This window comes from Lytechinus variegatus, chromosome 1, assembly GCF_018143015.1.
Source record: "Lytechinus variegatus isolate NC3 chromosome 1, Lvar_3.0, whole genome shotgun sequence".
Classification (NCBI taxonomy): Eukaryota; Metazoa; Echinodermata; class Echinoidea; order Temnopleuroida; family Toxopneustidae; genus Lytechinus; species Lytechinus variegatus.
This window is the reverse complement of record NC_054740.1, coordinates 23,380,435-23,393,660: the sequence shown is the minus strand read 5'-3', so window position 1 is coordinate 23,393,660 and position 13,226 is coordinate 23,380,435. Positions and strand designations below refer to the sequence as shown.

The 13,226-nt window shown below is 38.6% G+C and overlaps 1 protein-coding gene across 2 annotated transcripts in view; it reads right to left on the bottom strand.

The window, feature by feature from the left end:
* Positions 1-13,226, bottom strand: part of LOC121409562 (myosin-1B-like) — a 36,457-nt gene that overhangs the window by 2,169 nt on the left and 21,062 nt on the right. For both annotated transcript variants that reach the window (XM_041601477.1, XM_041601485.1), the window contains 9 exons: positions 12,622-12,791; positions 9,895-12,214; positions 7,537-7,646; positions 6,738-7,038; positions 5,588-5,818; positions 4,274-4,428; positions 3,290-3,433; positions 1,769-2,272; positions 909-1,112 (listed from right to left, as the gene is read on the bottom strand). In XM_041601477.1, the coding sequence (XP_041457411.1) occupies positions 909-1,112; positions 1,769-2,272; positions 3,290-3,433; positions 4,274-4,428; positions 5,588-5,818; positions 6,738-7,038; positions 7,537-7,646; positions 9,895-12,214; positions 12,622-12,791 (4,139 nt within the window). The remainder of the gene's footprint in view (positions 1-908; positions 1,113-1,768; positions 2,273-3,289; positions 3,434-4,273; positions 4,429-5,587; positions 5,819-6,737; positions 7,039-7,536; positions 7,647-9,894; positions 12,215-12,621; positions 12,792-13,226) is intronic.

Genomic DNA, 13,226 nt, shown 5'->3' with positions numbered 1-13,226 from the left:
CCCTCGCGCACAAAATGATCAGAGCTAGAGCATGATAATCTCTGGCCAAAAGAGGGAAGTGATTTCTCGGTGACAATGATTGGGTTCACAGGATTGTTGCATAAACATGCGCCATGGGCTAGATCGTAAAAACAGCGCAAAGAGAAAGTCAACTGTATAACAGCAATTTTTGACAACAGGTGGTGGTTAGAAACTTCTCTCGTTGAATGTCCATTGGTAATAGGTCCATGGTAAGAGCAACATTAATTCTGAACATGCCAGATGGATTCCAGCTTCATAGGATTAATGTGTACTATTTGGTTTTAATGGCGACAATGGCATGTTAAATGGAATGAGTTGATATCCATCCATCCAAGATATGAGGGTTATTTCCCTTCTTGCAATCGCACGTCAGCTGAAAAAAATATAAAAGATAAAAAAATCACACCCCAAATTTCTCTGGAATTAGTTTAATAATGATAATAATTGTGCATTTATATTGCACAATTTCTATAAGTATTCACTCAATTGCACATTACAATAATGTTATTATTTTCCCGGCTAGGCGGTCTGCCATTCGAGGAACTTCTTCCTACTGGGTGCCCATTCACTTCCCCTGGGTTGAATGCCACACAAAGTGGGTAAATTTCTTGCTGAAGGAAAACATGCCATGGCTGGGATTGAACCCATGTCCATCAGATTGAAAGACGAGAGACATAAGTCACATAACCACTAGACCATGATGCCCCCACAAACGCTTACAAATGAATGGAAAATAATGATTTTTCATAAATTGCACAAAACTATGTAAATTTCTGAATTTCCTAAACCATTTGAATGATACTTTCCCATTTCAATTTGAAAGCCTCTATTTTCTCGTTTCCTTTTATCTTCATTGTGCCATATAAACATGCCACAAAGGTACTTACCATTTTAGATGGGGTTTTCTTTTGGGGCGTTTTCTTTGTCTTTTCCTGGGGTGTGGCTACCTTCTTCTTCATCTGACTGAGACCAGGACTACCCTTCACACTGCCCTTCTTAGAAAAGCGCATGGACCGTCTCCGTCTGCTGGCCTTACGTGGAGAGAATCCGACGCTGTAAGCGATGCTCTCACGCCTGGGGTTCAGAACCTCCTGTTCAGAATATCAACAAAAGGATTCATGATTTGCAGCCACTTGCTCTAAAACTATTCGCTCTAAAGGCAGTCGCTGTAATATTAGGTGGTCTACTATACGATCAGTTTGGTTTATTATCAAGTACCGGTAGTCTTCTTTCAGTTGGTCTACCATCGTTGGTCAACCATCATTTTGGTCTACTATCAGTTTGGTCTACTATCAGCTGGTCTGCTATCAGTTTGGTCTACTATGAATTTGGTCTACAATCAGTTGGTCTACAATCAGTTGGGCTACTATTGTTGGTCAACCATCAGTTTGATCTACAATCAGTTTGGTCTACTATCAGTTGGTCTAATATCAGTTTGATTTACTAACAGTTTGGTCTACTATCAGTTGGTCTACTATCAGTTGGTCTACTATCAGTTTGGTCTACTAATATTTTGGTCTATTATTTGTTAGACTAATATCAATTGGCCTACTATCAGTTGGACTACTATTGTAGGTCAACCATCAGTTTGGTCTACTATCAGTTGGTCTACTATCAGTTTGGCTTACTAACAGTTTGGACTACTATCAGTTGGTCTAATATCAGTTGGTCGAAAGTAATGTATTTTTTAAATTAATTATACACATAGATACAAAGATATGTTGATATCTAAACCCAAGATACTTACATCAATTTCTGGCAGTTCCGGTTCCTTGGATTTCTTCAAAGTGGACGTAGAAGTAGCCATACTAGCAATGCTACCAGTTAGGCTGGACCTACTAGCTCTGGATGAAGTCCTGGAACTCGGTCTAGAACTCTGCGTAGCTGGATTCTGGGAAGCCGTTCGACCGGTTGTGCTGGCAAGGCTACTTCTGCTGGTCTGTTTGGCGAGGTTGGTACGGCTAGACTTACCGGCCGGGTTGTCGGATATCAGACCGGTCCTGCTGGTAGCCCTGCTTTCGGCAAGCCTTGGACTGCTCCGCACGGCCTTACCTAGGCTGGTCTTACTGTCGCTCTTGTGGAGAGTGTTGTGGACATGGAGGCTGCTGCTGCTTCCGTGTTTTCTGCTTGATGTGAAGTGGGCCTGTGACATGCTGGATTGTGATGTGGATTTCCTGGTCATGACTGCGGTCTTTGTGGTTGGGGGAGGGGGTGGGGGCATTTCTTGGCAGGAAGATGTGCTACGCATTTGCTGCAAAATAGAAAAACAAAACCATCCAACTTGGAAATGACAGCTTGTAAAGAGTCACTCATGTACAATACCAACAGTTTTCAAAATAATCATTTAACAACAAAAAATGATCGTGAGAGTTTGCAAACAAGAAAAGAATTCCTTTTTCCATAAAAAATAATAATACGTGCAGTCAGGTCTTTGCCACTATAACACTAACAGATATATTAACAGTTTGCAAAAAAAATCTTCTTAAGATTTTTTTTTTTGAGTAATGAATTCAATCAGGGGATGTTTCACAAAGACTTAAGTGTGACTCAGAATCGCACTTAAATGCCTAGTTGCATGCCTATTAAAAGGCACGACCAAATTGGTAACATCATGCTAAGAGGATGTGCACTCATGCATTTAAATCAATAAGATTGCACTTTGCATATTGTATGTGCATTGGCATTTAAGCGAAATTCCAAGACATCTTTTAATTGTGATACACCCCCAGGTCTTTCAGGTGTAACACTATAACACATAATGCTAACATTTAGCAAACAGATTCTTAGCTCTATCTAGGCCATGGGGGGGGACCTTCTCAACATTTTGCGCAATATCTTAACACAGCTCACACCGCGATGTTTCATGACTTATTTCCTTCAACTCACTGCATATTTTAAGACCTAATTTGCGACGCCCGGGCACAGTTCAGAAATTACACATTTTGTCAGTGCATATTATTTGTACTTCTGCTGGTTTAAATGGATTTATTTCATGCTGTTGAAGTAAAGAAATACATAATTGCAAAAATAAAATAAAATACACAATAAATTGGTCTGATATCACCATTTTTTCATGTAAATTGCTAAGAACATGACAAAGAGATTCTACAACAAAAATTGGGACATTTTGAGTTTAATTCTTGGAGTTAGGGTAAAGAGTATGAGTTTGCAAGCTAATTATGCATAAATTACGATACCACAACAACCACAAGTTTTTTATTCTCTGTCATTAGCATAATGCATCAATAGAAATTGATGGCGAGCTCACCTTTGAAGCTGGTGCTTTGAAATCGAACTGCTCGCTCTTCCTCTTGCGAGTTGAGTTCCTGGTACCCTCCTCCACATCCCCCGTCAACCGAAGACTGCTCCGACGAGTATCACAGCCGACCTGTAGATCGGTCTCGGTGATCTCCTGTTATACAGTGAAAGGTCAGAAGTCAAAGGTCAAAGGGCATGGATCGAGTCAAACGATAGCGTGGGGTAGCAATTAGGAGTACACATTTGCCTCTTTGATCTCTACAGTGAGATTGAATGAGTGTCAAAACACATGCATACAACAAGGGAATAAACGACCAAGCTTATTTTACCCCACCCCCCCTCCCCACCGGCAGATCTAAAATGCAAAAGGTGTAATCAACATGAAATTTGGGACATTCACAAGCCATATTAAAGGGAGGTCACCTTAGTTTTTCGACAACAAAATTTTCGGTGATATCTATTAAATTATGCAAATCCAATGCCTGGTTTATTTCGCCAACATGCGAGAACATAATGTGCGGTTACTTTGCAACCTCTTGTATAATTCTCGTAAACTTGGTAACAAAAAAAAAAGATGAACAAAATTTGAAAAAAAAATAAATAAATGTGTCAAATTAAGATGCTACAAATTACAAATTATGTGCAGGAACTCTGTGTTGGTTTGGGTTAGAAGCGAAAGGGTGAAAGGTCAAAGCAGGAATAAACAAGAAATAAATGGGACAGGCAGTTGGATGACACCAAAACATAATAATGCTCATAGTGACCACTTTCAGTGGGCAAAGGCATAAAAATCTTTAAGAAGCAAAAGAATATGCATTGACCCTAATAATAAGACTGGTGTATTTTGGAGGTTGTATTTTCAGCTATTGATTGCGCAATCCCGACCAAAATCAATGTGCATGTCACCCATGATGTAATCAACAACATTGTCTTCTTGATTGTGACACGAATATTCAAATTTATTTTTTCAGTAAGGACATGGTTCAGGTGGTACCTTCGGTGCCCTTGTCTGTGTCTCCACAGGGTAGGATGTCCGTAGGTGGGGCCTGCAGAGGGTGTTCCTTCGCTGAAGCTCTGCCAGACGATCTTCCCAGTCAATATGAGCAGGTTCCTCCTCACCGCAACCCACCAGGAAGAAGCCGCTTGGTCCTGTCCAAAACAACCATTCAAAAAATCACATTAAATCATACAATTTTTATCTCAAAACAGAGATTAATAGTGAGACCGGAGGCCAGGTGTATGAGGAGTTGCAATTAAAGATGTTGGCCTGTATTCCGAAGTCTGGTTTAATGTAGGTCATGGTTTTACTCTTTGGTACAGTTTATGATGTTCAGTAGTGAACACCATATCTACAAAGTAGGCATATTTACCTATTCCCTTAAATGCCATACTTGAATACACCGGCAAAAACAAACTTCTCCTGTAAAAGGAGAAGAGTCTGCCATGCAGACTAGATGATCGAATAGTGCCCTATTCCATCATTGACATCATTGGAATAGCAAACATACACACACAAAAAGTCAATGCAAATTGAAGTTTTTCACCTTCTTTTCATAAATATATGATTATTTTTACTTCCACTAGTGCTTCAACCAAAAATCATAAATGTATGATTATTTTTACTCTTGTTAAATGGATTTATTTTACGCTATAGGGTCCCCCATAAAGTTCATAAGAAAAAAAAATGAAAAACAAAGGTTTGAAAAAACATAGAAATACATAATTTACAAAACAATAGAATACATAGGAAATTAATATTTTGGCAATTTTTTTGTCGACATTTGTTAGAAATGTAAAAATTGATACTCTCACCAAAAAGTAGCATTCTACTAGCTATACAAGTAGATAAAGGCAAAAACATACACATAAAAAAAAATAGGGCAAATTCCATATGCTTATTTGCATAATTACTTAAAAAATATAAACAACAAATTTTTGAAAATTTTACAATACGGTCTTGGAGTTTACATCCAGCTCTACACACATGAAAATTTATGCAGTGATCACTCAATCAGTGGGCAAGATCTGAGGGGGGTCAATTTGACCCCCCCCCCCCGTATATCCTGGTCTGAAATAGCCTAGGTAAAATAGGATTAAGCTGCTATCACAAGTTAAATTCAGAAATTTGTTAAATATGTAATTGATATGAAACAAACATGGATCTCCTTCACTACAGTTAGTCTGTACAGATATCATTGGAGCATTGGGTAGACTGGCTTTCCATATAAGAAATTTGAATTATATCACTGAAATATCATCAAACTGAGTGCTATGTTACAGTACATGAAGTCTCAAACGGGTAAATTACCGGTTGTACGATGGGTGTCGAGTGTGTCCCTTCGGTTGGAAGCCGAGAGTTGGGCGCTGCTCGCCTCCAGCTCATCCAGGGTGCGGGCCACGTTATCAGGGAAGTCCACTCCAAGGCTATTCAGGCTACCACCAAAATCATCAAACTGGGAATCGAAGTGAGATTCGGATCTGGATGTGGATCTGGATTCACTGCGCTTGCCTGATAGAGTGATCTCTATCCGTGTGCGACCTGAAGTTCAGAGAAAAATGAATATACTTGCAGTAATAATAATATATGCAATTTATTAGGCACCATATCCATAGGAGATGCTCAAGGTGCACAAGAGAATGGGGGGCCAATAAAATTACAAGTTAGAGTGCTACATAAGCACTTGCCCGATTGCCCAGGGTAAGTTAAAGTTAGAGTCGGGCAAGTGTTTTGAAGTAAAGACCAAAACTAATTGGGCAAGCAAAATTCTCACAGTAGAATGACCAAAATTAGGGTAAATATGACCCTTATTTTGGTCATGGCAGGCAAGATAAAATCACTTTGGAAAAAGAAATGCAATAACAAAGTAGATCAGTTCATGTCAACAGAGAAAAAAGGCCAATGGTTTATAAAACCTAAAACCTTTCTTTTGAAGAGATAAAACTTTTTTTCAATGATTTTTTCGGGCAAGTGAAATAGATTTTTGGGTAAGTATATTCCACCTATTTAAAAATGACCAGTAAGTCTTATAGTTTATATAGTGTTAGTCCTCTCTTCTTGTTTCTCTCTCTATTTAGTTCTCCCCCCCCCCCTCTGCTTTTCACCACACCCTCTCTCTTTCTCTCTAGTTCTCCTGTCCTTTAATTTGATGCTTGCATCATTGATTGTATTCTATTAGCCATTGTATATGTATGTATATATATTTTTTTACATCGCTCTCAAGCTCATAGAGCTTATGATGATCCACTCTGTTATTTGAAATATTATACCAATGATAAATGTTATGTTATGTTGACAATGATGTATATGAATAAAATCAAATCAAACCTCAAAGCAGTAACTGTGTCTCTCTCATGTAAATTGGTAATGTTTTTAAGCGCTCTCTCTTTGTACCTTCATCATTAGCCTGATAATTGCTCTAATAGCATGACACTGGCAGTAAATTTGTTGGGCAACTTACTTCTTGTTGATCTTGTGCTTCGGACAGACCCTGTAGATGTGAGGCTGACGACTGACCCCGCCCTCAAGTCATGGTCAGTCTGAAGGTCATCCATCCTGAGGTCACTGTCATCGTGACTGATCCGACTGACCGCTAGACCATCCAGACTGTCCACGCTATGGTCCACCGTCGCATCGTGGGTGAGGTTGAGGTCGGGGTGGCCAGGGGGCGTGATGTCGGTGATGGAGTTCCGGGTAGATGAGGGGAGGTCTTGGTTGGGAGTGGCCGACCTGAGACGTTCGATCTGCTCTGAGAAAGCAATCTGGGCCATTCAAAGAGAGAGAGAGAGAGAAGTGACCAAACAGTAGCTGTATAACTTCTGTCTTAAGTGGGTTCACAAGCAGCCATGTTGGGAGGACAAACAATGAACACCTGTGAATCAAGGCATGATCAATACCGTTATTGTTTTTATGGTCTGATACACAGATTTTCCCATTGTCATACCCTCCAACATGCCAGCTTGTCACATCATGCTGTAACCCTCTATAACGATGCGACATCTAAGGACAACATGAGTACCTCATGCAGCTTGTGAGTTGCATGATCACTTTTTTTATTTTTATGGCATACATGTACATACTCATATTCTAGTAAAGGAGTGCACTGCTGTGGCAAAACAAATATAGAAAAGAAACATGTTCATCCCAGTTGAATTGGAATACCCGGTACTGATAGATGCATGTGGTGATAGATACATGGAGTGGGGGGGGAGAGAGGCTTAAGAAAGACACCCGCTGCATACACCACATTCATTACTAACCTCCTGGGCATGCTGGGATACACGTGCTTCATTATATTTGGCTTTAAGCTCTTCAACTTCCTTCTCAAGGTCGGCCACGCGATGCTGGCGACTCTTCCTATCTGCTTCATCTAGATATATGACAACAATAACAAACAGAAAACAGAGCTAGTACATGAAAGTCTACATGTGGGACAACAGTAGAGTTTCATGTAGGTACGTACAACAACAGTAGAGTTTCATGTAGGTACGTACATGTAGAGTGTGACATCAAATGAAAACAATCTTTCAAGAAAAAAGGACATACATGTATTCTTAATTTTTCAAAGTACAAAAAGGATTCAAGGAGATGTGGAAAAAAGATGGACATTTCATAGATGTAAAGATGTGAAATGTGCAATTTCAGCAACTTTTGAGGATTAAAAAATAATAATTTACCCTTGCAAGTTCCACCCATTTATTAACCCTAAAAAGACTGGGGGGGGGGGCCTTTTAGGCCCCCCCCTGTACATAAATCGCGATAACTTTTTTGCGCATGAAGCGTTTGCGCCGCCATTTCATGACTTTTTTCTCTTGAGTTTTGCGCAACTTTTGATACCAAATTTGTATACCCCCATGCCGCGGTTGCGGAGTTACGTAACAATTTCGTATCGCATGTCACGTAAGAAATTGAAATTTGTATTCGTTTGTGTGTAAAGTGTATGGTATTTGAATGAATGTTATACACATTGTTTTCTAACTACATTTTTATTTGTTTCTTTCTATATTATGTCACTTGTGAATTCAAGTAGCAGTTCTAGGATATGAAAATAATGAAAAACATTGCATAAAAAATAAAGAAATACATAAGAAATGCAAAATAAAGAAATACATAAGAAATTAAAATCAAAGAAAAACATAAGAAAAGTAGTGCAAAATACCAGAATCGCTTGCAATAAAACATGCCAATTATTGTATTTCTCTACATAACGCATGCGGAGTACTTATTTGCATATTTAGTAATTACTAATTTGCATAAGCATATCTAATAATTCAAGCATGAAACAACACAATTCCATGATAAACAACCTCTTCTTACAGCTGAAAACCTTGAAACAGGAATTTATGGACCGCAATAAGTACCAAAATATGAAAAATTCAATTTTTTGATAAAAATTTGCATATTCACATAATTATGAATATAATTTGCATAAATTATGTGATATCTCTTATGCTTTGTTTTCACCAGCTAGTGTACATGTAACACATCACTTGTTTATCTTCCAAGATTGCTTTGGCTCATTGCAAGAGAGTGTAATGCAATAAAACATGCCAAATGTTGTATTTCTCTACATAACGCATGCAGAGTACTTATTTGCATATTTAGTAATTACTAATTTGCATAAGCATATCTAATAATTCAAGCACGAAATAACACAATTCCATGATAAATAACGTCTTCTTACAGCTGAAAACCTTGAAACGGGAATTTATGGACCGCAATAGGTACCAAAGTATGAAAAATTCAATTTTTTGATAAAAATTTGCATATTCGCATAATTAATTATGCATATATTAAAAAATACAATGAATATCAGTATTTTGACTGTGATTTCTTTTAGAGGACATGACAAAGGATGTCTGTGCCAAATTTGGTTGCGATCGAATGACCAACGGCCGAGATCTTAGGGGGGGGGGGCCCAAAAGGCCTCCCCCCCAGTTTTTCTAGCCTCCAAAATAGCCCAGTCTTTTTAGGGTTAAAGGGGAGTTTAACTTGACAACAAGATGAATTAAGCAGAAAAATATTTTTTAAAAATCATTATTCATCAGTTTCCATTAAAATTTTTGATGGAATTCATTTTTCAAGATATGTATGGGAAGCTGCTTGCAGAGATCGTCAAATGTTTAAAATTGTGTTGACCTAAAAGCATCACAATTCAATCTTCACATTATAACTAGGGGTCTGATACAACCAACCCTATGAAAATATCATTGGTCATTTTATTCACTCTATACATTTCCCATCCATGTTTTCAGGTCAAATGCAGTCACATACTTGTATACAGGGTTATTTTCTTCCATTGTCCAGTCTTTTCAGTATCTCATTACATGAGGTGGAAAAGTGAATTGCCATGGGATAAGGTCAATGCAGTTATCTGTCAAAGCATAGCCAATCATGGCAGAAATCTGATTTGTTTTTTGGGGTTGGTGACATTTGCTCCTGTCTCAATATCTTAGAGGGCAAAGGGTTAGCTAGAGTTTTTATTTCAGAATAATGACACAATAAGGCTTAGGGTTTATTTAGTTTTGAAGGTTAGGTTTTATGTTTGGCTTTAATGTGTAGATTTTCCATTGGAACAATTGTCGTTGGAGCAAATGTCATGAAACTGTTTTGTTTACCTTGTTCAATTTTCTCCTCAAGCACCTTGATCTTCTCTTCCCACAACTTCTTGTTCTCGCTAGTTGTCTCCAAGATGTCGTGCATGTTCTGCACGTCCTGTTTCAAGCGGCCGTTCTGCTGCTGCAGTTCTTCAGCCTGCTTCATGGCCTTCTGGACTTGACTCTCTCCATCGCGCTTCAGCTTCTCTTCGACAAGGCGCAGGTGCTCCTCTTTGTTCTCCACATTCTGCTTCAGGACCCAGTTGCTCTGTTGGAGATCCTTAAGCTGGGTGCAGGTTTTCTCCAGACGGGAATCCACCTCTCGCTTCTGCGCCTCCACGTCCCTGAGGCGAAGGCTCAGATCCGAGTCTTCCTTGTCCAGGTCTTCCTTGAGAGAGCTGTACTTATGCTCCAGCATCTCTATCTTGACCGAAGCCTGACCGAGCTCCGTTGCAATCGCCTCCTTCTCCTGCTTCATCTTCTCCTCCATGACCAGCCAATCTTCCAGCTTCTTATCCAGATCTTGCTTCAGGAGGTGATTCTGCATTTGAAGGTCCGACACCTGGGTGCCCATGGTCTTGAGTTTGAGTTCGTTCTCAGTGTTGTCTTCTTTGATCTTCTTTTCAGCCACCCGCAGGACTTCGCTGCCACTTTCCAAATCCTGCTCCATCCTCCTGCTCTTGCATTCCAGGTCTTTGATGCGAGCATCGGCCTTCTGGAGTAGGGAATCGCTCTCTTTGATCACTGCCTGCAACTCATTTTGAGTGTCTTGCAAGTATTGTTCTTTCTTTATAAGCTCAAGGTTTAGAGAGTCATTCTGAGACTGGAGCTTCTCAAGAAGATCACGAGCTTCAGAGAATTGGGCATCTTTCTTCTCTCGATCTTCTTTCATTTTGGTTTCCAAAGTTAAGGTTTGTCCACCCTTTTCCTCCAACTCTTTCAATAAAGCATCAATTTTGGTCTCGAGTTCTTTATTCTGCTTTTCAGACAGTTTGTGGACGTTTTTGTATTTGGCCTCTTTCTCCTCTCCTTCTTGTTTCATTTTCATCAAGTACTGTTCTTTCTTCACAAGCTCAAGGTTTAGAGAGCCATTTTCCGACTGAAGCTTCTCAAGAAGATCACGAGCTTCAGAGAATTGGGCATCTTTCTTCTCTCGATCTTCTTTCATTTTGGTTTCCAAATTTAATGTTTGTCTGCTCTTTTTCTCCAATTCTTTCAATAACGCATCAGTTTTGGTCTGGAGTTCTTTATTCTGCTTTTCAGACAGTTCATGGACTTTTTTGTATTCAGCCTCCTTCTCCTCTCCTTCTTGTTTCATTTTCATCAAGTATTGTTCTTTCTTCACGAGCTCAAGGTTTAGAGAGTCATTCTTAGACTGAAGCTTCTCAAGAAGATCACTAGCTTCAGAGAATTGGGCATCTTTCTTCTCACAATCTTCTTTCATTTTGGTTTCCAAATTTAATGCTTGTCCGCCCTTTTCCTCCAACTCTTTCAATAAAGCATCAATTTTGGTCTGGAGATCTTTATTCTGCTTTTCAGACAGTTTGTGGACTTTTTGGTATTGGGCCTCTTTCTCCTCTCCTTCTTGTTTCATTTTCATCAAGTACTGTTCTTTCTTCACAAGCTCAAGGTTTAGAGAGTCATTTTGAGACTGAAGCTTCTCAAGATGATCACGAGCTTCAGAGAATTGGGCGTCTTTCTTGTCTCGTTCTTCTTTCATTTTGGTTTCCAAATTTAATGTTTGTCTGCTCTTTTCCTCCAACTCTTTCAATAAAGCATCAGTTTTGGTCTCGAGTTCTTTATTCTGCTTTTCAGACAGTTCGTGGACATTTTTGTATTCGGCCTCTTTCTCCTCTCCTTCTTGTTTCATTTTCATCAAGTATTGTTCTTTCTTCACAAGCTCAAGGTTTAGAGAGTCATTTTGAGACTGAAGCTTCTCAAGAAGATCACGAGCTTCAGAGAATTGGGCATCTTTCTTCTCTCGTTCTTCTTTCATTTTGGTTTCCAAATTTAATGTCTGTCTGCCCTTTTCCTCCAACTCATTCAGTAAAGCATCAATTTTGGTCTTGAGTTCTGTATTCTGCTTTTCAGACAGTTCGTGGACTTTTTTGTATCGGGCCTCTTTCTCCTCCCCTTCTTCTTTCATTTTCATCTCCAATTTCTGCATGTCTTCCTGGAGACCTGAATACAATGCCAATGCATGCTGGAGTTGGGCCTCTGCCTCCTGCTTCAGCTGCAGTACTTGATCGTTGGCTCCGCTCAACATCTTTACTTCCTGCTCCAGTTCAGATATGCGATGAGTAGCAAGTGAGTATTCCTTCTGGATCTCTTTCAGTTTAGTCTGTACAAAAAAATAAAAATATCAAAACTATATACAAATACAAAAAACACCAAGACAATAAACAAGCAATGTACAAACAATAAACAACAATACCAAAACAATATGAAAATAATATGCAAACAATCTGAAAACAATATATCTAAAAAGGATCTTGTTCTTGCACTTGAAAACAAAACCAAAAAGCATTCCTGTTTAATGCATTTAATTCAATATCTGTTTTTTTTTTATAGTATTTCTATGTCATCATATTTTGCCTTTTCACTGAAAACTGTTTTTGCTTTCATAACGTACATAACATGAATTTTTTTTTAAATTGAGAGAAAAATGTAAAGCATATACTTGGGTCACTGAAAGCAAATTTTTTTTATTGCAAAAAACTTGGAACCGGCAAATCATACTCTGTTTACCTCATATGTATGAGCAGTTTGGCAAGCCTCTTCGTACAGGCTTTTCATCTTCTGATGGACTTCGGGACTGATCCAGGTCATACGGATCTTCTCTAGCTCTAGCTCCAGCTCAGAGACGCGCTGCTCAGCGATAATACCCAAAGACTCTCCCTCAACAGGGCTTGTAGAGGCTGAAAGGAAAATATATAACATTAAGGGGTATGTTGCAAGACACTTGGAATTGATAGATCAATTAAATTGAAAAAAAAAATAAAAATAAAAAGATAAAAAAAGAAATGCACAAGAAATAAATATTAAAAAAAATTTGAACCAGAATTTTTTTCATTTATAGTTGTAAAGAATGCCATGAAGGATGTTTTCACCACAAATTAGCTTTCTGGGAGCTTTGTTTAGTGAATAAGAGCAAAAAATATTTATTTCATGAATAAATTATCATAATTCATTCACAAAATATGTATATATATATATATATATATATATATGAATTTTGTGTAGTTTACAAAAGCAACAGTATAGATTATGTCATTCTCTACCCTCGTGCAAATTTTCGCCACAATCGCGCTATACGCAGCCGAGATCATATAAAAATAAAAAGATAAAAAACA